This window comes from Ursus maritimus, unplaced genomic scaffold (genome assembly GCF_017311325.1).
Source record: "Ursus maritimus isolate PB19 unplaced genomic scaffold, ASM1731132v1 scaffold_3, whole genome shotgun sequence".
NCBI lineage: Eukaryota > Metazoa > Chordata > Mammalia > Carnivora > Ursidae > Ursus > Ursus maritimus.
The window spans coordinates 58,517,652-58,542,859 of record NW_024425563.1 but is presented as its reverse complement, the minus strand read 5'-3'; the positions used below and the strand labels follow the sequence as shown (position 1 = coordinate 58,542,859).

The following is a 25,208-nucleotide window of genomic DNA, read 5'->3' as shown; positions in this document are numbered from 1 at the left end:
GCTATATCAGAATTCAACCTGGGGTGCCTGGGTGGCTTAGCTGGTTAAACACCTGCCTTCAGCTGGGGTCATGATCCCAGGGTCCAAAGATAGAGCCCCGCATTGGGCTCCTTGCTAGGCAGGGAGCCTGCTTCTCCCTTTCCCTCTGCCCGCCACTCCCCCTGCTTGTGCTCTCTCTCTCTCTTTCTGTCAAACAAATAAATTTTCAAAAATTTGATATGAGAGTTTTAGAAAGGAATGAACTGGTTATCTATGTGAATTAATATGAAGAGTTCAGATAAAATGAACAAAGAAAACAACAACAACAACAAAAGAAATCAGCCTTTGGGCAGGGGGATATGGTTTTACAGCATCTTATTTAAAGTAAAAATCACAAGGACATATTGATGTAGAAATGTTGGAATTCGGAGCAAACGATCAATTAATAATTTTTGAGATGTTTTTGGAGTAACAGAGTGGTTTTATCAAAGCACTGGGATAGGGCCCGTGGGCAGAAAGAGCTGCACTAGGGTTGTGAGAGGTGACTGATTACATATTTTCAAGTTGGGTAGGGGTTAGGGATAGTGAACGTCCCTCAGGAATTTTGGAAGCAAGGTTTCCAGGAACTTGAGGGGCTAACCAAGGGTTAGGAAAAGGTCATTTATTACTGTCTAATAAAACCTTAGTCACAAAACCCTTCAGATGTATATGAGTGGACCATATGCTTACAAGATGATTGCTAACATATATCTTGGGGGAGCAGAGATAAAAGAAGTTTCCAAAAGAATTTTTATATGTTAAAGTACACTTACAGAATCCTGGAGGTTGGGATAATGCTAAGCTAAGACCGCCTTTCACCCTTGGCAAAGTATTAACATGGAGGCGGCTGAGTTCCTAGAGGAAGGTCACTCTGCCTATCTCAAGGACTTCTCAGTAGAATATAAGTAGTAAGGAAATCTAATTTTTTCTTTTGCCTTTGTTTCCCACATCAATAGATTTTATATTTTAATTAATTTCAACTGAGAGAACTTAAAGTTGACTATGCATTATGACGTCAGATTTTAAAATTTATCTCTGCCCTAAAAATATGATTGTATTTTAATTAAGGAAAACAAAGAAAAAAACAAACAAAAACAATGTTTAAAAAGCAATTACCTGCCTGGGGCACCGGGGTGGCTCAGTAAGTTTGGTGTCCAACTCTTGATTTTGAGTCAAGTCATAATCTCAGGGTTGTGAGATCAAACCTCACATTGGGTTCCACACCGGGCATAGATCCTGCTTACAATTCTCTCTCTCCCTCTCCCTGTGACCCCAACTGCCCCTCTCCATCTAAAAAAAAAAAAAAAAAAAAAAAAAAAAAGCCCCCCAAACAAACAACTCTCACCAAAAACTTGAATAGCAAAAACAACTGTTAGAAGGAGACAACAGGCACAAAATGGAGTCACTTGTGCTAAATGCCACATTGGTAACCCAAGACTTAATACCTAGCCTAATTGCAGTTTCAACCCCCAAGGAGTGTAAACTTCATCCAGTCAGCCTGGAATGACCTGGTCAGCACTAGTGAAATAATCTGCCAGATAGATCCTTTCACTACCCTTAGGAGGGAAAATTTACCTAAAATGATGCATTCTTTGTTAATAATTTCCTTTTTCTGCTCTCTTTCTCACTTCAAAATCTTCTTATCTAGACTCCATGGAGGTCCTTTATATTTGCTGGATGAGATGCTTCCCAATTCATCATGAACTGTTGAATAAAGCCAATTTGATCTTTAAATTTATGCAGTTGACTTTTTGTTATTTAACACAATAAAACTATGATTAACAATCAAGAAGAAAGTGAAACTAAGAGTATTAATTTTTTTTCAGCTTCTCTACATTTTGCAGTTTACCTGTGAATATATATGGCTTCTAAAAATAAAACTTAATTTCTTTAATTGCCATTACTTATCAAACCTATATTAACACAACCTGTATCATCATTGACTTTTCTTTTAGATGCATGATCTTTTTCTCATCGTTTTTTTCTCCCTAAATGAATAGCAATATATAAATCTTTTTTATGTTAAAGAATATAATAATTTTGTTCTTGTCAATTAGTATATAGACTATGATAAAGAAAGGAAATAGAGGGTTTCAGAGAGAAAAACAGAGAAATAGAATAAGAGATGCAGATTGAGAAAGAGCATGAGAGATGGATCAAATTTAATCATTTTGAAGAAGGAAATTAGTAGCAAAGTATGTTTATTACTGATCAGAACTCAGAAAGCTACATTATATTATGTAGCTGAAAAATTATTAAGATTCTAAAAAGTTCCTTCATTAGTCTAGACTTGGAGAAATTTTTGTATGTGGTTTGCTGTGTCACAACCAAGGTGAGTTGCATCAGAGATTAGAAGCCATACTAAGTTTATTAACACTTACCCTTTTAAAAATTACTAAACTGTCCTCATCTTTGTCAGTTAAGATCGTATTAGAAAGTTACAGAAAATATCATTTAAAGGTCTGTTTTTATTTATTATAAAATTATAGAATTTTAGACTTTTTGATTCTCATCATAAATGGTCTGTTCTATATAGATTAGTCCCAACAGAAATAGCATGTTTAATGGAAGTATAAATTAGCAACAAAGAAAATTATAGACAGGCAAGCAGAGATACTAAAGAGCATTCCTTTAGCTGTCGTTCTGCTTGTGCTCCTGAGTTGTGTGAGATGTGTGGCCCCTAACAGGTTTGAACTGAGAGCCCTTCTCTAGGGCGGGATTGTGTTTCAGGTGGACTAAGCTGTTTAGATGGCTACTAGCTAACAAGGCAATACCAGCATTCTCCAAAAATACATTTTTAAAGGTTCAAAACTTAAACAAATGACCCAGGCAATTTCCCCTTTCCTTAAAATTAACTCTCTACTCAAAAGAGACATATAGATGAATTCTCACCTACTGAAAAAAACATAACTGAACTCTTACCTCTCTGTTATATTAACAAAGGATATACTGTGATGTAGAAAACTAAAGGAACACAAATACAAGGGTATCTTGGGCTTTCTGACTAATTCATTTCAGCTTTACAATTGCATTAACTCTCCATTTGCAAACCTCCCTTTGCCCACTTACTGCAGCATCATACCTTCCGCATTTCTTGTTACTGCTGCTGCCCTGAGGCAGCCTATTTGATTCTGTCTATGCTGCGCAGGGATTGCACAGAGCAGCAGTGTTAAACTTGCAGTAAAAATGAGACAAGCTTTTAAATGCTTACTCCAACAACTTGGCTGACCTCATCATGCTTCTTCCTACTAAAGCCTGGAAATGGATTCTGCCTGGAAGAAATGTATCTCTTCATCAAAGCTTCTGCCCATAATCTCTGATTTTTTCATGAGTCTCTCACGGCTTTCAAAGTGACTGTAAACTCCCTGCCCATCAGAATTATCTCAAAGCTGCCTTAAAGGATATACTAGAAACACTTGGAAAATCATCCATTTCTCAGCCCAGCAGCTTCCAAGAAATTTCATGCTTTATATTTTGTCTTCTTAGTCATAGCAAACATTTGTATCCTTTATGAATAATTTGAACTTTGGAAGAATGGAGTGTCCTGGCTCCTTTATTCATTTTCTTCCTTAATATTCTCATTCTTGTTGGGGAGCAATTTTTCCTGGTTATGCTTTGTTTTTAAACTAATGATCACCGAAGGGATAACAAAAAGAGTCAGTTTAGCAGTGATTAAGTGCATGGACTCCAGACACAGTCCACCTGATTTGAACTATGGGTCTACAATTTAAAATCTCTATGATCTTATGCAAGTTAATTTAAATTCTCTAGGTTTCAATTTCCTCATCTGTGAAATGACAATAATAATAATTGCTGGCGGGGCACCTGGGTGGCACAGCGGTTAAGCGTCTGCCTTCAGCTCAGGGCGTGATCCCGGCGTTATGGGATCAAGCCCCACATCAGGCTCCTCCGCTAGAAGCCTGCTTCTTCCGCTCCCACTCCCCCTGCTCGTGTTCCCTCTCTCGCTGGCTGTCTCTATCTCTGTCGAATAAATAAATAAAATCTTTAAAAAATAATAATAATAATTGCTGGCCTCAGAGGATTGCTGTGATTAAATATGCCAATATAGTTAAAGCACAGATACTTAGAAAAATGTGAGCTATAAGAAATTCATAATAATCTCCTTTTAAGTGTTAGATAATATACTATATTTGCCAACCAAGATATGTTCTCAGTGATAATAAATATCAGCATGCAAACATTTGGCTTGTCTTAAAAGTACACCACTCTGAACACTCTAAAATAGACCGAAATTCTTCAATGAGCCATCTTTTGCCCTCATGAGATGAAGCCATGAATAACAGCTGACCTAGACTACACAGGATACCAAAATAATGGTCTTGTGAGCTTTGACCTTGCGGGACTCAGGCAGGATGGAGCCAAGACACTGCAAAGAGTTACAAAAAGAAAGAGGGAAATAGGAGAAGAAAGAGCATAGAACAAATGAACAATTTTTTTGCCCCATCCTTTGCACTCTAGATATGTTTTTTATCAGCTACTTGTCGTATTATATTCTTTGTGAAAGATGGACTGTGTGGGAACACCCTTTAAAACACTGTACGGAGTAAGAGCATATGAACAGCTGGAGAAGGCATTGCTTAGGATTCCTGACCCATGGAATGGCCACCTCTAAATATAAGCATACCACAGCAAGTTCCAGAAGCTTACTACTATAGCCTTTAAGCTGACAGTAGAGGGGGTAGAGCATTTTGAAAGACACTGACAAAATGGAGATATAAGACTCTACAGTGAATCTGCTGAAGAAAGATAAGCTTTGACAAGAGTGTTTCTACTCCAAAGCAGGACCAAGCTACATTATGTGTCTTTATCAAAATGCTCCCTCAATGAAATTTCCTGCAGGAAACATCTGGTAAAAGGGCTTGCTATAGAATGAGTTATCTCCTATTTATTATATAATGTTTAGAAAGAAAGTTGGGGATTCTTTACAGAGAATAAAGCCCCGTGAGGAATATGGTATAGCTTAGGGAGTCTACATCACATCTTAGCCATTCACACAGAGACCCTGTGTGGACAATAACAGATGAGTTACATGGCTTCTGCAAGATATCATTAGACACTACATCTCAAAATACTTGAGAGACTGTTAGAAAAGTTCCAGCAAAAGACACTTTGAACTGTCGATTGAAGAAGTCATAGTTATAAAATAGAAAAACGAACTCTGAAATACAAAATATGAGGAAGTTAGAATGGCATTTTCGAAGTGGCTTGTGGAGAAGAATCTGGAAAAATGTGTATAATGTTGTACCTCTGTGCTGAGTTCTGTGCTAATAATATTCTAGAAAGTAAATCTTCATTAGGTTAGGAAGTGCCAAGATATATATGCTAAGTTCTTGACTATCTGGAGAAAAGAAGAGAAAATATAGGGAATTTTGTGATGTACTAGAAAGTTTTTACAAAAGATGCTAGAACAGAGGGCTTAGGCGAAGATGACCTATTCAGACTCAAATACCTGATAGGAGCAATATATGGCCCAGTGCCAAGTTTTGCCAGCCATCAATCTCCCCCAAGATATCTGAGAATCCTTCTGGTTTTAATTCAAGGAGGGTCAGGAGAAATCAGAGATTATGAAGAACCGGGGGAAAAATTAGAAATAGTCGAAGACGCAAGGATCATATACCAACTCAAGAAAATACATCTGATAGAAAGCTAAGATGTTGGTGGACACTTTGGATCGTTTGAATGAAAACTTCCCATCCTCACTTTTATGAGTAGAGGTGGTTTCATGGATGAGCTATGGGATGCCCCTCAAAACGACACCCTACCTATTGATACCAATGCAGTCTGGGGGAGTGTGCAGCACCTATTATTGATTAGTCCATTTCTGGATATTACTGTCCACAATTTCCTAGAAAGACTACTGACATAACTCCTCATGGTCTGAATGTACAAAGTTACCTGGGCTGGCTACAGTGTGGAGCTCTTGAAGTTGCCAGGAGAGAATGAGGAAGTCAGAAAAATGGTGCATGTGGACCCAGCACTTGTAACCAGACTAATGTTGCAATTCCAGTATCTTTTAGGTATAGACTTATTCTTTATGTCAGATGGGAGAGATGGACTGGCATTTTATCATGCTCTCCTTACATATCTTTGTTCCAACTTGCTTGGTCAGATAGAAGTCAAAGTATCATGACAGTATTTCTAAATGTCTCAGCCTATAGGCCATGACGAAAAGGAGCCTCACACAAAGTACAAACTTTTTTGACACTGTAAGTTTTCAGGTATCCAAGGACCTGAAAGAGTGGATGACAGGGAAACTACCAGGTAGGAGGAAGGATTTTCTTATTTTAGATAGAATGTGGATAAGGAACAGTGGAGCAATTACAGGACACATGGAATTTTATCAGTGATTATTTTAGGGATGTCTATTTCTCCAAGATGAATTCTTTAAGGGATTACATTAAGAAATTCTTAAGTTAATGGTATTATATTTTACATCTCAGCTCTGTACTCTTTGATTATACTGGGAGATAAGGCAACAAAAGGAAAATTACCACAGAACTCGATATAATGATAATGGCAGCCATTTGTGGAAAAAGGAAGAATTCTACAAGGTGCCTTCAGAAAGCAACTTTGGAAATGGCAGAAATTATCATTACATGAAGGAATTCCATATAGTATTTCCACATAAATGCTCTGTGGAAGCAGTTATTGCTGTTTTAGAAATACCTTCCAGAGCTGCTGAGAGCAAGTCTTTGACACCTAAGAACACAGAAGAGACTAGACATCCAGACTTTGTGATCCCAAAGAGTCTAATATGTTTAAAATGTTATTTATTTTTCAATTCTGGGCTTGTGAGGTGAGTATGAGGGAGGTAGAAGGGAAAATGTGCCCTTTCAGAAATATTTAAAAATATTTAGATTGATTCTGACTCCTAAGTTTTTAAAAAATTGTATGCATTGATTTGATTTTCCATCATAACCAGTTAACCTGATATTGGTAATAGACTATTCAGTAGTCACATCAAATCACATTTTACCAATAATCAGAATGTATCCTCTGTTCTGTGAATCTGTGGGATTCATTATAGACCACCTTCCTTGAAAACCTGCTAACCAAGGCAGAGCTTTTAAGAGTTAATTTCTAGAGAAAGACTTTCATTTGGCAGGAAAAAAAAATACAAAAAACCTATTAATCTCTGATATCCATGGGGAAACTACAAATCGGCAATAGTTGGCAGAATTCTGTAAACATCTGGGAGACTCTCTAAGTCAAAGCTGTAGCTACCAGCATTTTACTCTTTTCTTGATTTTTAGTGTGAGAGTCTTTGTTCTCCACTGTCTTCAGTTTGAGGGTAAGTTTCAAGGGACAGTGGATTACCGCAATCTAGTAAGAAACTAAACTTAAAAATGGTCTAGTAATCACTTATCATTTGGCAACTATAGCCACTCAAATAGTAACACATTCTGCTTTAAAGGCACTTATGACATTGGGCAGAAAGTTGATTTCATCTTCAACATTTATTCAATTCCAAGGAGTTCTCAAACCATTCAGCAAAAGGAGAGACTGTCTAGTCTATGTGTCCGTTTCCCCCCAAATCCTTCCTTTCTGTGTTCATTCAACAATAAAGCACTAAAAGAACAAGTTAATGGTGATTGATACTTGTGTTAGGGCCCAGGGCAGTCTGCCCCAAAATATGACACTTTGGCATATTGATTACACTACATTAAACTTACTTAAGAAAGAGCCAGTGTAAGAAAAACACTCTGACCCCTCTTTCTAGAAAGCAGGAAATAAGTCTCTCATGTGAAAGATATCCTCCCTGTACCAGGAGGTAAGAAACATTCTTAGCTCCAGAGTTAAGGAATTGAGAGCTGAGAAGACTATATAAACAAACTTTGTTACTTTTACTAAATACTCCAGCCCAAATCCTGTTTAGAATTCCTTACTAATTAAAGATCCCAAATATAAGTTTTCTTTGTCTTGTCAAATCTCACATATTTATGTTTCTTTGTCTAAAAAGTATAAAAACTGCCTGCTTTGGTCATTTCTTTTAAGTTTTTATTCAAATTCTAGTTAGTCAACATAGAGTGCAATATTGTACAATATAGTCATTAAAACTTCCATACAACACTCAGTGCTCATCAGAAGTGCACTTCTTAATCCCCATACCTATTTAAGGCATATCCCCACCCACCACTCCTCTGATAGCTTTGATTATTTCTTTAGATTTCAATTTTATTATTGGGCCTTTATGTGCATGTAATTAAACTTTGGGGTTTTTTCTCCTGTTAATTGGTCTCATGTCAATTTAATTCTTAGGCTAGCTAAAAGGACATTAAAAGGTATAAGAAAAATTTTCCTCCCTGACACTTGCAAGAAAAAGGTGTGTGTATGTGTGTGTGTGTGTGATAGAGAGAAAGAGAGAGAGACAGAGAGAGAGAGAATATGTCTGTGTTTTAAGAGGTTTGCTTCTTTGACAAATTGGAAGAATTAAGCCTATTTTTTCATGAATAGACTCTAAAATACCAGCAACTAAATGGATTCCCTTTCATCCTTCCTGAATGAATACAGACAAGTATGGTGAGTCTACCTCTAACTTGAAAATATTCACAGATAGGATGAACCTGAAAACCCAGAAGTAGAGTAAAGGGAAAGAAAGAGGGTCAGAGATGAAGACAAAGAGATTTCTGGGCACAAATCTGAGGCTACCTTTATATGAACTAAAAGGTAACCTGATAGGAAAACCTGTGTTTTCATCAACCTCTGGAACTGATTATGGTGCTAGTGACTATCATAAGCTTATGTTTACTGGGGAATAATTCTCAATGTTTCTTTCATATTTCTGCGGGTCTTAACAAACAGAGGCACAGATGACTTTTATTCCAGACCATCATTTCACAGATATTTTTGTAGTGAAAACCTTTAGGAGACATAGATTGTGACCTTCTCTTGAGCAAAAGGCAACTTTGTTTCCCATACATTATAAAAGATTCAGGTTCCCTAAACTTGGATTCCTTTCCTATAACTCAGCTTACTGCTTGTGTAGAGGTCATCTGGCCTTTTCATGCTTCCCCATGAGAACTAAAGTGGAGATGACAATGAAAACATTAAGTGAATGCTGTCTGTTGTGACATGGTTAATGATGTCTTTTTCCTATGATCCAGGAGTAGCATGTCTTCTAGCATCATAAATCTGTGGCACACTAAATTGCTACATTGTGAATGGGGTAAAATCTTGGCAATATTCTCCCCCACAATAGGTGAAAGTGAAAAAATTGGGGCACAATGAGCAGGTGGGTATTTCTCACATAATCCATTGAAGCAAATTGTAAAATTCAATAAATAGTGAAATTTAAATGTGTATTTAGGATAAGCAGAGATATTATACTGCAGAAGAAGAAAAGAAATAGTATAAAGATAACTCAGAACATTCTAACGGTAACTACAATGAAAGCAGTAATTAACTTACATATGGTGGTTTGCAGTTTACAAAGCATTTCCACACATACTATTTTATTTGAGTCTTACAGTGATTTTGTGAGATAGGCTTTATTATTTTCTTAATTACACAGTTGAGAAAATTAAAGTTTAGAAAGATTATGTAACTTGCTAAAGGCTAAAACTAATATGTTAAAAGTAAACAATAGAGATGAACTTAAGAAAATTGAATAAAACCAAAATAAAAATTAAGATTTGGACATAGGCTCTGCATTTTTCACCACAAGTTACTCCGCTTATATGATGCCCCATCTGCCCCATGAACATGTCTTCTCTCCTGTGTGAAACAAACAAACAAAAATCTGTCTTTTTACTGTATTCATTTTAGCCATAATTTTTTCTCTTTCTTTTCATGGCTAAGATTCTATTTTAAAAAATAGTGTATATGTATTCTCTCTGCCTCTCTTCTTTTCCACTCATCCCACTGCATCTACTATTCTAAGAAAAAATCTTTGTTAAAATCACCAGTAACACTGTGAATGATGAAAACTCTGGACACATTTTGGTTATTAAGTTACATTTCACCTTCTGAAAACACTTTTCTTTAGATTGTAGAATACTAGTCATTCACTTATTTCCTCCTTCCTTCCTAGGTACTATATTCCAATTGTTTTCATGGACAGCTCATATTCTAACTGTCTTATAAACACAATGATCTCTAGCACTTCTCCATCCTTCTCTCCTTGCTCAATTTTATTCCACTGGGTCAGCTAATCTATTCTCATCATATGATTACCACCCATGATGCAAAAGTACGCCCATTCTATAATTCCAGTTCTGATTTCTTCCTCAAGCTCCACATCTATGTGCCAAAGAATCTAATTTGTATCTTCAATCATTAGATGGATAGAAAAGTATAGTTCAAAACGTCCAAAATCAAGCCATTTCTCTCTCAAGCTGTTACTAATTAATTAATTAGCTTGTTTTTTTTTGTTGTTGTTGTTGTTGTTTTGTTTGTTTGTATTCCTTTCCTGGATTAAGAAAACCACACAGTTCCCAAGCTAGAGTACCCCATCCTCCTTCCTAGTCCTCATATCCCAATGGTGATTGTACCTGATTATTCTACCGCTAGATACTCTCTTTAATATGTAATCCTCTCTGTTAGCAATGCCTTAAACTTCATTTAACCGTGAATATTCAACAACTCGTACTAGAAAAAATATTCTCCTAATTTTTTTAGTCTCCCTTTAATCAGTTATTCTATACATACTTCTTTCTGAAATTAAAATCTTATAATTTCACTATCCCTTCTACTACTATCTTCAATGTCTCCCAATAAGTATATGCTAATAGACAATCTTTTATTATGGCATTCACAGACCCATCTTTTATGACTATTGCTGATCAGCCTTGTCTTAAGCACTTTTATGCACATAGATGTACATACATCATAAATGCTCCTACACAGATATGTACATACACCAACACACACTCTCAACTGTTCCCTAATGTGTCACAGTATATCATGCCTCAACACATGCTCTGATAACTGCTTCGACTTTCCCTACTTTTCTTATCCCTACACAATACTTTCAATTAGAATTAAAATCCCATTCCCCTATCAACTCCTATCCACAGGAGTCAGAATTAAAAGCTCTCCAAGTGTCTTGCACAGATTTCAATTCAAGATGGCAATGTAAGAGTCTCTTGAACTAACCTCCACCAATGGACACACCAAATCTATAGTTACATATAGAACAATTCCATATGAAAGAATTCCATAAACCAGAATGACTTTGACACATCAGGCAAATGAGAAAACCCACACTGAAACAGGTAGAAGGGACTGAGACACAAACTCACCATAAACCCCACCCCCATCATGGTGACACAGAATCAGAAGGAAACAAAACTGCCAGCTTAACCCTGAGGAGCTGAAGGAGGTTGAATCTGAGAGGTTGAACCCCACATCTGGTTTCCCAAATCTTATTACCCCCATCTGAGAAATGAACCCCCAAAACATCTAGCTTTGAAAACCAACAGTGCTAGTGTACAGGAGACAGACTATTGTGAACTAAGAAACAGTTCTTAATTACTCATCCGGACTCACTGGAACTAAGCTCCAGGTCCAGCACAGAGATAGCAGACTAAAGTGTTCAGTCTTTCCATGAGAAAGTCCTATTTGTTAATCTTAAAAGCTGTGGCCTATTAACAATACATTTTCTGAAAAAGAAATAAAGAAATCGAACCCATTTACAATACCATTGAAACAATAAAATACTTAGGTTTAAATCTAACTAAAGAGGTAAACAATCTCTACTCTGAAAACTGTACGACACTGATAAAAACAAACAAACAAACAACCCGAAAACAAAGGAGACACACATAAGTGAAAAGGTATCCAGTGTTCATGGATGGGAAGATTATTGTCAAAATGTCAATACTACTAAAAGCTATTCATAGATCCAGTGCAATGCCTACCAAGATTTCAATGGCATTTTTTATAGAAGTAGAAAAACACTCCTAAAATTTATAAGGAACCACAAAGACCTGAATAGCTAAAGAGATCCTGAGACAAAACGGGAGGTTATCACACTTCCTGATTTTAAGCTATACTATAAAGTTATAGTCACCAAAACAGTATGGTAATGACATAAAAACAGGCAAACAGACCAATGGAACAGTATCAAGAGTCCAAAAATAAACCCAGTGTATATAGTCAACTAATATTTGACAAGGAAGGCAAGACCACTCGGTGGAGAAAAGACAATTTTTTTAAATAAATAATGCTGGGATAATTGGATATTCACATGTGAAAAAAATGAAACTGGACCCATAACAACACCACTCACAAAAATTAATACAAAATGGATTAAGGGCTTAAATGTAACATCTAAAGGCATGAAACTCCTAGAAGAAAAGAGCAGAAAATAAAGCTCTTTGACATGGGTCTTGTAATAATTTTTTAGATATGATTCCTAAAGCACAAGCAATAAAATAAAAAAAATAAAAAAAACTGAGCGGGACTACATCAAACTAAGAAAGCTCTACATAGAAAAATAAACCATAAAAAAAGAAAAAAGAAAAAAGAAAAAAAAGAGAGGGAAACAAACCATAAGAGACTCTTAAACTTAGAGAACAAAGTGAGGGTTAATGGAGGGAGGTGGGTGAGGGATGGGCTAGATTGGTGATGGGTTTTAGGAGGGTACTTGTTGTGATGAACACTGGGTGTTTTTTTGTCAGTGATGAATCACTGAATTCTACTCCTGAAACAAATATTGCACTGTATGTTAACTAACTACAATTTAATTAAATAATTTGAAAAAGAAAAAAAAAAAAAAAAGAAAAAGAAAAACCACCAATAATGTGAAAAAAAACAATCCATGGAATGGGAAAAAAATATTTGCAAACCATATATCTGATAAGGTGTTAATACCCAAAATATATAAAGAACTCATAAAACTCAATAGCAAAACCACAAATAACCCAATTTAAAAATGGGCAAAGGACATGGATTGGCACTTCTCCAAAGATGTATCAATGGCCAACAGGTACATGAGAACATCACTAGTCACTGAGAAAATGGAAATTAAAATCAAAATGAGATATTACCTCATGCCTCTGTTAGAATAGCCATCATCAAAAAGATGAGAGAAGGGGCGCCTGGGTGGCACAGCGGTTAAGCGTCTGCCTTCGGCTCAGGGCGTGATCCCGGCGTTATGGGATCGAGCCCCACATCAGGCTCTTCCGCTATGAGCCTGCTTCTTCCTCTCCCACTCCCCCTGCTTGTGTTCCCTCTCTCGCTGGCTGTCTCTATCTCTGTCGAATAAATAAATAAAATCTTTAAAAAAAAACACACACAAAAAAACAAAAAGATGAGAGATGACAAGTGCTGGTGTGGATGCAAATAAAAAAAGAACCCTCATGCACTGTTGGTGGGAATGTAAATTGGTGCAGCCACTATGGAAAACAGTATGGAGGATCCTCAAAAAACGAAAAATAGAACTACTATATAATCCAGCAATTTCACTTCTGGGAAAATATCCAAAGGAAATGAAAACCCTAACTCAAAAACATCTGCACCCCCATGTTTACAGGAGCATTATTTACAATAGCCAAGACATGGAAATAACCTAAGCATCCTTTAATAGATGCATAGATAAATAAGATGGTGTGTATATGCGTGTTTGTGTGTGTATAGTGATACTATTCAACCAATAAAAAACGAATAAACCTATTTGCAACAACATGGATGGAATTTGAAGGCATTATGCTAAGTGAAATAAGTCAGATAAAGACAAACACCATATGATCTCACTTACATGTAGAATCTTTTTAAAAGAAGCAAAAAAACCAAACCTCACAGAGAAAGAGATAAGCTTGTGGCTTGTGGTTACCAAAGGTGGAGGCTCCTGGGACGGGGGTGGGGGGGGGTGTTGTTGGAGGAAGGTGATTAAAAGGTACAAACTTCCCCTTTTAAGATAAATAAATGCTAGGGATGTATGTATAACATGATGATTATAGCTAACATTGCTGTATGATACATAAGAATGTTGTTAAAAGAGTAAATCCTAAGTGTTCTTATCACAAGAAGACCATTTTTTTTTCTCTTCTTTCCTTTCTTTAGTTTTATTTTATCTTATTTTATCTATAAGAGAAGATGGATGTTAGCTGAACCTATTGTGGTAATCATTTCACAATATATATGAGTCAAACCATCACACTGTATGCCTCTAACTTATACAGTGATATATTTCAATTACTTCTCAATAAAACTAGAAGAAAAAAAAAATAAAAGGCTGTGGCCTGAGGGGCAATCTTCTAATTTAATACATATCTAAAGGGCCTAATGCAATATTCCCCAGATATAGGGAAGCTAGAGCTCCCCCTCTGCCTCATTCCAAGTTGTCTGTATTGACTGGAAAGGAACTGGTACACATAGCGGGTACCGAGCTTTTGCAGCTGCTGACAAAGGGATGCATCCCTTGATGATCTGGCTCTGGTGGCCAGCAGGGCGTATATTTGCAGGTCCCACCGGTCCATAGCAGGTAGAATTCATTCTTAACTATCTACCCCCACCCAGGGCACAAAGCAGAGATGGCAGATTAAAATTCCCAGGCTGTGTGAGAAAGAGGCATATTTGCAGATCATATGCCAATAAGTACATAAGAAGGTGTTCAATATCATTAAACATCAGAGAAATGCAAATCAAAACACAACGAGCTATCACCTCACACCTGTTAATATGGCTATTATCAAAAAGACAAAACGTAAGTGCTGGAGAAGATGTGAAAAAAAGGGAAACTTTGTACTCTATTGGTAGAAATGTAAATTGGTAAAACTACTATGAAAAAGAGCATGGAGGTTCCTCAAAAAATTAAACATAAAACCACCATATGATCTAGCAATCTCATTTTTGGGACTATCTAAAAGAAATGAAAACCCTAACTCAAAAAGATATTTGTACCCCCATGTTTGTTGCAGTATTATTTACAATAGCCAAGACATGGAAACAACCTAAGTAACCACAGACAAATGAATAGATGAAGAAAATGCAATACACACACACACACACACACACACACACACACACAGAGGAATATTATTCAGCCATGAGAAAGGATATCCTGCCGTTTGTGACAACATGTGTGGACTTTGAGGCATTATGCTAAGTGAAATATGTCAGACATGAAAGACAAATACAGTATGATCACTTATATGTGGAATTTTAAAAAGCTGAACTTGTAGATATAGAAAACAGACTGGTGGTTGACCGAGGTTGAGGGTAGGGTACGTGGGTTTGGTGAAATGAGTGAAGAAGGTCAAAAGGTGCAAACTTCCAGTTATATGTAAGTCCTGGGAATAATGTACAGCATGGTGACTACAGTTAATAATACCATATTGCGTTATTTGAAAGTTGCTAAGAGAGTAGATCTTAAAGTTTCTCACCATAAAAAAAAAATTGTAACTATGTGTGGTGATAGATGCTAACTTAGCTTATCATGGTGATCATTTTGCAATACATCTTAAATCATTATGTTGTACACCTAAAATTAAAGCAATCTTATAGTTAACTATATCTCAATAAAATGTCTTGGATATATAATATTCAGAGAAAGTTATTGAACTGCTTTATCATCATCTGCCACATTATTTATCTCTCTGAAAGTACTAGGCTCTTTGACTGAAAGCACCAAAATATTCATTTCTGTATTAACCAAAGTCAAACATAATAAAGAATAAAAGTTTCTAAGTACTGTTGGTTGACCAACAGTACTGTTGGATGACCACTGAGTAAAATTGAGTCCCTCTAGTCTGTGTACTCACATCTGTGTGTGTATAACACTTCTGCTATAATGGGGAAGGTGACAATGAAGGAAACCCTTGGCAAATAATAACATTTATAACTGAGTTAAGGATGAAGTACATAAATCAATACACATGATTCTTAGTGATAACTTCTGTTTTAATTTTTTATATTAATGTTAGTGATAAAATAATAGTTGTTTCTTTTTGATGGGGATTATCATCCTCATTTTATAGGAAAAGAAACAGAAGCTTAAAGAGATTATGATGATTAAGGTTCCAAAGTCAACGGTAGGTTATATTTTATTTGTGTGATACTGGCCACACTAGTAGTTTTCACCAAATATTTTAGTGTTCCCCTGACACTGGGCAGACAGAAATAAGGCATTTCTCTACTCACTTGGAATTAGATGCATTCATGGATTGCTTAGGCAAAATAAATCTAAGCGTATCATTGCCAGGGAGAAGTCTTAAGAGCCAACACTCAATTCTCAAGCTCTCTGTTTGTCTCTGCCATAGCATCTGCCAATTTTTGAGTTGATGACTGTTCCATCTAACTGGGATCTGATCGAGGACAAAGTGAAATTAACCATTTGCTAACTCAGGTTTGGAAATAAAAATATGAGCAAGAAATCAGCTCCTATTTCATTAAGCCACTGAGATTTTGTGCATTTTTCAGTCATAACATAATTTGTCCCACCTTGACCAATACTTCATAGAAGTCCTAACTTCAATATTAAAGTTTGTTTGAATGTAAGCCTTAATAAAACTGTTTTAGGGTTATTGGGAGTTTTTTGTCAAGTTTGAAAAGTTGAAAAAACGGATGTTTAAAAAATCACTGGAAATTTGTTGTCTTTAGGACACTAAAATAATGGAATTTAGACGTTCATAGGTACTACTTTCTTTCACCATTGCAAATTTCATGTATTAAAGGATTTAAAACATATATGTACCCAGAGAAGCTACCAAGGAGAAATTCAGTCTGAAACAGTACAACAAATAGGAAACAGAGCCAGAAATGAGGCAAAAGAGATTATGCAGCCAACATACATTCCAGAAATAAAATCTGGGTCAAAGCCAGGAACTGCTGAGTTAATCAATGTGAATCAGAAGAAACAGGGTCGGAAATGAGAGACATGTATTATCTAAAATAGAGTTGCAGATTCCAATTTCAGACCAAGTATCAGGGCAAAGTCAAGACATTTCATATAAGTAGTATTAAGTGAATAGGAATAAAAATTTTTTATTAAAAAAAAGCTCTCTTCTGATATTAAACTACCTCATTTATCACCATCATGATCCTCATCATAACAATAACATATTGAGTCCTGAGCATTTACCTGCATTTTCACATTTAACCATCATCACAATCCTAGGATATGGGTGAGGAAATTGGGGAGTATATCACAGCACTAGAATTCGCCTCATTTTATAAGACATCAAATTACGTGCTCTCAGTCACTCTGGTAAATGACCCTGTGCCATTTATTATTTTTTCTTAAGCAAAGAAAGTAATTATCATTAAGTGGTTTGGCCTCCGAAAATAGAGCCTGTCTAACACAGGGCATAGGCCACAATCAAAAGCAAATTGCATCATGACAAATTAGAAAGAGGGCTAAATATGTGATCTACATTTGCTTAACAATAAATTAAATACCCACAGGGGAAAAGGTCAAGTCTCTTTCCCTTCATTCTCTTTGTCCCATCTTGTATGGACAAGTACAAAACACATCTCAAAGACACATTAGATCATCATGCTAGAGAGTAGAGTTTCTCAAGAGAGTAAGGCTACTTAAAATGGAAAAGGGCTCTACAAGATTCCTATTACAATTGCTTCATGATTCTCTTCTTATCTCTTTCTCCTCCCATGCTTTTCATTAAGGAAGAGTAGGGAGGTTCCAGGTACCCGCAAAATGAATGCAGGAAGAATGCTGAAATCTGCCTCTATTTTAGGTAGAGCTTCAATGAGGTTCACACATGATCCAGTCCAATCTACCATGATAAGAGACCAGAAAGAGATTTTGAGGCCAAAGCCTTAAGTTAGCAGCTTTGCCTCTATGCTTTGTCCTATATATAAAAACCTTTGAGAGAGGATTGTGGCTGGTAGAGATATGAGGACCTAAATCCCAGATTCCAGCTTTCCCTATTTTTGGAAACACGGTTAATAACCCATTTATTAACATTGATCTTCATAAGAAACATAATGAATTATTACTGTTTTGATCTTCCATCATTTATTGAGCCATTGCTGTGCGCTGTGTAATCTGCCTGAAAGAGAACATTTGCCTCCCTCTGAAGTGTACTGTATTAAATGAGTTAATTCTTGTACATTGTTTAGATTAGGGCACTAAAAATCTAATATTTATTATGATGACATTTACTCATTAAATCCTACAACAATATTTTGAGGCGGATTCTACTTTTCCAGGTGACAAAGCTGAGGCACAAGTAGTTTATGTAACATTCTAAAGGTCACACTACTAAAAGCACAAAATGGGGCTGGGGCTCAACACTATCAAACATTAGTCTGCCTGCAAAGCCTGTGCTCTTTCCACTAAGCCATGCCGCATGCCTCTCTCCATGGAAGAAATTGTACAAACGTTAGACATAATTGGTCCTTATTGAAAAGAACAAGTTCATCATAATTTTGTAACTCTCCACAACGCCAGCTGCTATAAACAGTATAAAATTTATGAATATTTGGAAGTGTTCCCACCATAATAACACAGTATTTTTCAAAAATAATTTGCATGCTATATAACACACTTTATATATAGCAAATAAAAAGCTAATCCTAAGTGACAATATGTGGGCAGATAATGAATCACTTGGAAATATTGTGTAGATTTTATATAGAAAATATTGTCATCCATGAAAAGACTTGGAGTATCTTAACCCTTTGCTATGCCATGAAACCACAGCAGGAAGCTCTGACAAACTAATAATGTGATAAGCTCAATTCTCTACACGGCAGGAGTGAGAGCTCTCTATCTTGTAACAACAGTTTGGATGACTTTATATAAAGAGTGGGAAAGAAAATTATACTCCTCTCCCACGTATCAATGGAAATGTTTCCCATGGAGTGACTCAGCCTAAAACCCTAAACAGGAGCATGGTCTCAGCATGCTGTAGGCAGCCACAGCAGGCTTCACATTAGTTGCCTTCAGCATTTGTGGGGACAACACAGAACTGAGGCTGCCAATAGCACCAGAAGTTCCTACCTCGTGGGAAGAATCTAATCTTACAGCAGAGGGGGAGGGGGAAAGACACCGACTATGCTCCAAAATGTGGCACTTATCTATTGACCATCAACAATACATTCAAACAGCCAACAGAACACACTCACTCCCTTCCTATTAAAACAATAATTGTAAACAGTTCTATCACTTACAACTTGCCAGGCACTGCTATCATTCTTTGACATATAGTATTAACTTGTTTGATTTAATACTCACAACACTTGACATATTTATTGTTTTCTGCATTTTGCAAGTGTGAAAAATGGGACACAGAGATGTTAAGTAACTTTCCCCAAATGAGAAATCTAAAATATGGAGGCTCAGGATTTCAAGCTGTCTGATGTGCTAGCTGCCTAACTAGGAATTTGTGCCAATATCACTCTGTTCTTCCCCAAATGATCACAAAACAAAACAAAACAAAGAAAACCCACAAAAACTCCAAGTTGAGAGAACATTTCTAGTTGAGGGTGTAATGGACTAAAATGTGACCCCACCAAATGCATACGTTGATATACTAGCCTCCAATAGAAGGTCTTTGGTAGGTAATTATAATGAGCTGAAGTCATGAGAGTGGGGCCCCAACTGGATTAGTGTCCTTATAAGAGTCCCTGGGAAAGTTACTGCTCCTCTTACTCTTTCCACCCTGTGAGGATACAAGGAGAAGTGGCAGTTTGCAACACAGAAAAGGGCCCTTATAGAACCTGACCATGCTGAAACCCTGATCTTGGACTTCCAGCCTACAGAACTGTGAGAAATAAATAAATATCAGTTATTTGGAAGGCATCCACTCTGTGGTACTTGTTATAGCAGCCCAAGTAAGACATAGGGTGTATTGTGGCAGGAGTGGAGAGAACCCAAAATCAGATAATTCAAGGAAATGATCTTTATGGTGTTATCTAAGTCTCACATTGAGTGATTTGGTTTTGCTGGGGTAGGGGTTCCATGAATACTTTCATCTTGACCAAGAGTTCTACAGCCCCACTCCATCCCCCAAAAGCATATGGAACACTTAGGTGTAATTTGGCACATATAATCTCAGTGTGCTGCAAATTTAATTTTAAAAGCAACTTGTTTTTTTAATTTAATTCAATGCATATAAACAGCTTCTTACTAAAAGCTACAACGCAAAGTCAAGAAAGTGGATCCAATATACCATTTTTAATAGACAATGGAGGAATGTCACTTTGTCAATATTGCACTGCAACATGAAAAATCTGATCCTTAAATATTCATGACAAACTGATCGCATGCACTAAATTGAATGGAAAATATACTACTTTTATAATCTTCAGCATAATGTTTGATTCCAGCTATATTTTGACAACGGCAATTTATTACACAAGGATACATTCTAATCATGATATTCTTTGCTTCCTAATTACACAGGAAACTACTTGGAGGATTAAGTCTAGCATTTTTCATATTGTCTCACTTATTTAAAAAAGAGTAGCAAGTCTAATGCAATCTGCACTATTTTTTAAAATTCTCAGTTAATCAGTTAATTTGTGTCCCCATAAAATCAATTTAAAAATGTTCTTATACTCAGTGTGTCACTTCTTACTACCAATTTATTGAATGTTCATTAATCTTTGTCTCAATATGTTATAACTTTTACATTTATGACAATTTTTATTACCACTTGTTTTAGGTATTTCCACAAATTAATTACTAAATCAAGCATTTTATGATATAATTAAATGAACACCATATTCCTTAGGCAATAAAATGAAAGTAGCAATATATAACATATTTAATAGTTCAGTATTAAATTCTGTTTATCAATTCAAATGGAATCTTAATATCTGAGCAAAGTCATCATAAATGATAATTTAGCTATTATGGCAATAACTTACCTACTTTGTTTTTATGCTTCCATAAACAGTAACATATATTTTAATTATTCAGCTAAATTCAACATAAGCTAAACCAAACTCCGTTTTTTTGTTTTGTTTTGTTTACTTAGGGGAGGATTATGTCACCAAATTCTCCCATTCTTCAAGTCAAATCTTTGGAACTAAATTTTCGATTTCTCTCTTTCTCTATTTTATTATTTCCCAAGCTCTCTGTTAATTTTAATGTTATAATATCTGAATCTACACTTTCCTGGTCATCTTTCATCATCCACATTACTTAGTCTATTCCAATAGCCCACTGGCATGATGCTAGTCTCTTTCCATTACCTTATACCATCCTTGTATTTGCCAAGTTAAACTCCGTGCTCATGTTGTTCTGCCCTTAAAACCCTACAATTACGCCTCACTGCTTTACTCAAGTTTAGCGTTTATATTTTAACTCATCTCATTTTTACATCCTTAACTGTACTTACACCCTAAATTTGTGGTATAGCTAAATATGACTCCTCTCCCTCAAATATATGCTGAATTTTCCTTTTTATCTATATTATTTTCTTCTCCACTTACCTTAAACCTACTTTTTAAGATTCATTTCAAATACTACTTCTTCCATGAAGATTTCCTTTTCCCCATCTCCGACTGCATACTAATGCCCTGCAGAACCCCAAATTATGTGGCACTTAAAATATTCTGCCTAGATACAGAGTCATTTATGCATTAGTTTCTAGCCTTCGTTAAACATCCTTGAACATATCTGTTTATATCTGTGGTTCCTTCAGTGCTAAGCAGAATATTCTCCCTAAAGAAAATGCTCAGAAATATTTACTTCAGTATTGGATATAACACAACACCAGAGAGCATATAGAAGTTGGAAAACATAGGTAAATCATTTTTTTAGTTCAAAATTATCGAGTATAAAAATGTAGATAAGAAGTCAGTCATTTTGGACTAAATGGGACAAGAGGATGAATTGTGCTCTCAGCTGTTCAAACAGTTTTTGAATATGAGGAGCATATTTTCATGGCAGAAATTTCTGCCCCCCACCAGTGATCGCTGTTGTAATTTGTATTATTGACTAAGGACATGCACATGTTCTTATGGCTTCATATCTTTATTGCGAATACCCAGCAACAGCCTCACAGCCTCACCTAGAACACTTCAGCCCTCAAATGAGGAAGACTCTAGAAAACCTGTGAAGTTGGCCTTTTCAAATAATATGCATTAAGTATTTATTAATGTTCCTGACTTATCTGTACCCCATAAATGTGTTATTATTCACTATTATCATATTACTGATTATTTCAAATTCTTCTTCTCTCTGCCTCTCCTTCATAGTCTTACTCCATCCATACCTTCCCTCCTGTATGCCACACCTCCTCTTTGCATAAGCATCCCAGCTGCTTCAATTTTTCCTCTTCCATTCTTGCGTGCTATCAGTCTTTCTTCTCTTTCTAAAGCTTCTTGCATTCTCTTCTTTCAGGCACCATGTTATTCCCCCACTCTCACCAATCTTATTATTCTCTATGTGTTATTTTTTCTCTACTCATCATCTTCCCAACTTTTTGGTGCCTCTGATTTTTTAGTTACTTCCTTTTCTCTCGTTAACACCTTGACCCAGGTGTTGTTCATATTTATAGTTGAAACCCATTTCATGAAACAGATATTTTCCTGAAAATCCATGTTAAAAACAAAATTCTTTATAGATAAAATCTTACTGTTTATGTGTAAACAAATTTAAAAATAGCCTACCATAAATTGAATTGCCATGGACTATCCTTTGTATAAATACACACATTTGAAAAAGTTGGCTTAAGGTCCTGATACCTTCTAACAACCTCTAATTCCAACTCCAAAAGGTATCCATGACTCCCAACTGCCAGTCCTTTTTCTATGTTACACTAACAAACAGAAAACATAAGAAACAACAATAACAACAACAATAACAAACCCTCACTTTCCCCCCTTATTTCATAGTTTGTCCTTCTTCTCAGTTGGATATCACCAATTTCCTTTCACCCAAATTGTCTTATATTTTGCTTTACTTCTGTTACACCTGGAGAACATCCTAGTTTCTTTTTCCTAGATTTTATATTTAAGTTTACCTTTTTCAAAAAAAAAAAAAGTTTACCTTTTCTCTTTCTCATGCCAAAAGGTCTCAAGTAGACCTACTTGCAAACACAAAAGACACAGCTATATCTATCCCGATGCTGAACAGGATCTGTAATCTGTTCTTATAAATAATTAGTATCTTGTTTCACACAAATGCCAAATCAAGTCATATTATCAATATGAATACTTACATTCAGCATATTTCTGAAGTTGGGAAAATTCTGAGGGGCTAAGGTGGGCCCACTTCTCCTGGTTTGTCATGGTGGTAGTGAGAAGTCTCTTACATACCAGGTGAGGAATTCTTTATTCAGGTGTTTGGCAGAATTCTATGCTTCAAAGTTTCCACATGGCATGTTTCATTATAAAATATCTCAAGCTTTCAAAATATGCAATCTGTCAACATGAAACCACTGTGGATGTGAGTTTTTAGTTTCAATAATATATTAAAGACCTGCAGAAAAAGAAACAAAAAAATAAAAAGATCACCATTATTGCACAAAGAAAAAATTGACAAGTCATACAATGTTAAGAATTTTTAATTTTTAACAGCATTTGTTCTTCCAAACCATAAGAATGGAACATTTTTTTTTTCCATTTCTTTGTGTCTTCCTCAATTTCTTTCATGAGTGTTCTATAATTTTCTGAGTACAGATCCTTTGCCTCTTTAGTTAGGTTTATTCCTAAGTATCTTATGGTTTTGGGCGCAATTGTAAATGAGATCTACTCCTTAATTTCTCTTTCTTCTGTCTCATTGTTAGTGTAAAGAAATGCAACGGATTTCTATGCATTGATTTTATGTCCTGCCACTTTGCTGAATTCCTATATGAGTTCTAGCAATTTTGGGGTGGAGTCTTCGGGTTTTCCACACAGAGTATCATGTCATCTGCAAGAGTGAGAGTTTGTCTTCTTCTTTGCTGATTCGGATGTCTTTTATTTCTTTTTGTTGTCTGAATGCTGAGGTTAGGAATTCTAGTACTATGCTGAACAGCAGTGGTGATAGTGGACATCCTTGTCGTGTTCCTGACCTTAGGGGAAAAGCTTTCAATTTTTCCCCACTGAAAATTATATTTGCTGTGGGCTTTTAGTATATGGCTTTTATGATATTGTGGTATGTTCCCTCTATCCCTACACTGTGAAGAATTTTAATCAAGAAAGGATGCTATACTTTGTCAAATGCTTTTTCTGCATCGATTGAGAGTATCATATGGTTCTTGTCTTTTCTTTTATTAATGTAGTGTATCACATTGATTGATTTGTGGATGTTGAACCACCCTTGAAGCCCAGGAATAAATCCCACTTGGTTGTGGTGAATAATCCTTTTAACGTACTGTTGGATCCTATTGGCTAGTATCTTGGTGAGAATTTTTACATCCATGTTCATCAGGGATATTGTACTGTAATTCTCCTTTTTGGTGGGGTCTCTGGTTTTAGGATCAAGTAATGCTGGCCTCATAGAAAGAGTCTGGAAGTTTTCCTTCCATTTCAGAACAAATATTGTTAAAATGTCTGTGAGACCTACAACAATCTATATATTCAATGCAATCCCTATCAAAATACCACCAATTTTTTAACAGAGCTGGAACAAATAATCCTAAAATTTGTGTGGAACCAGGAAAGACCCCAAATAGCCAAAGGAATGTTGAAAATGAAAACCAAAGCTGGTGGCATCACAATTCTGGACTTCAAGCTCCATTACAAAGCTGTAATCATCAAGACAGGATGGTACTGGCACAAAAACAAACACGTAGATCAGTGGAACAGAATAGAGAGCCCAGAAATGGACCCTCAACTCTATGGTCAACTAATCTTCGACAAAACAGGAAAGAATACCCAATGGAAAAAAGACAGTCTCGTCAACAAATGGTGTGGGGAAAATTGGACAGCCACATGCAGAAGAATGAAACTGGACCATTTCCTTACACCATTTACAAAAATAGACTCAAAATGGATGAAAGACCTAAACATGACACAGGAATCCATCAAAATCCTAGAGGAGAACACAGGCAGCAACCTTTTTGACCTTGGCTGCAGCAACTTCTTGCTAGACACGTCTCCAAAGGCAAGGGAAACAAAGGCAAACATGAACTATTGGGACTTCCATTAAGATAAAAAGCTTTGCACAGCAAACAGTTGACAAAACCAAAACACAACCAACAGATTGGGAGAAGATATTTGCAAATGTCTTATCAGATAAAGGGCTAGTATCCAAAATCATAAAGAACTTATCAAACTCAACACCCAAAGAACAAATAATCCAATCAAGAAATGGGCAGAAGACATAAGCA

General features: G+C 36.1%; 1 protein-coding gene across 6 annotated transcripts in view; it reads right to left on the bottom strand.

The window, feature by feature from the left end:
* The window catches only part of DGKB (diacylglycerol kinase beta), a 604,621-nt gene extending 581,437 nt beyond the window's left edge, over positions 1 to 23,184 (bottom strand). For all 6 annotated transcript variants that reach the window (XM_040644224.1, XM_040644226.1, XM_040644228.1 and 3 more), the window contains exon 1: positions 23,115 to 23,184. In XM_040644224.1, the coding sequence (XP_040500158.1) occupies positions 23,115 to 23,184 (70 nt within the window). The remainder of the gene's footprint in view (positions 1 to 23,114) is intronic.
* Positions 23,185 to 25,208: the final 2,024 nt, after the last annotated feature.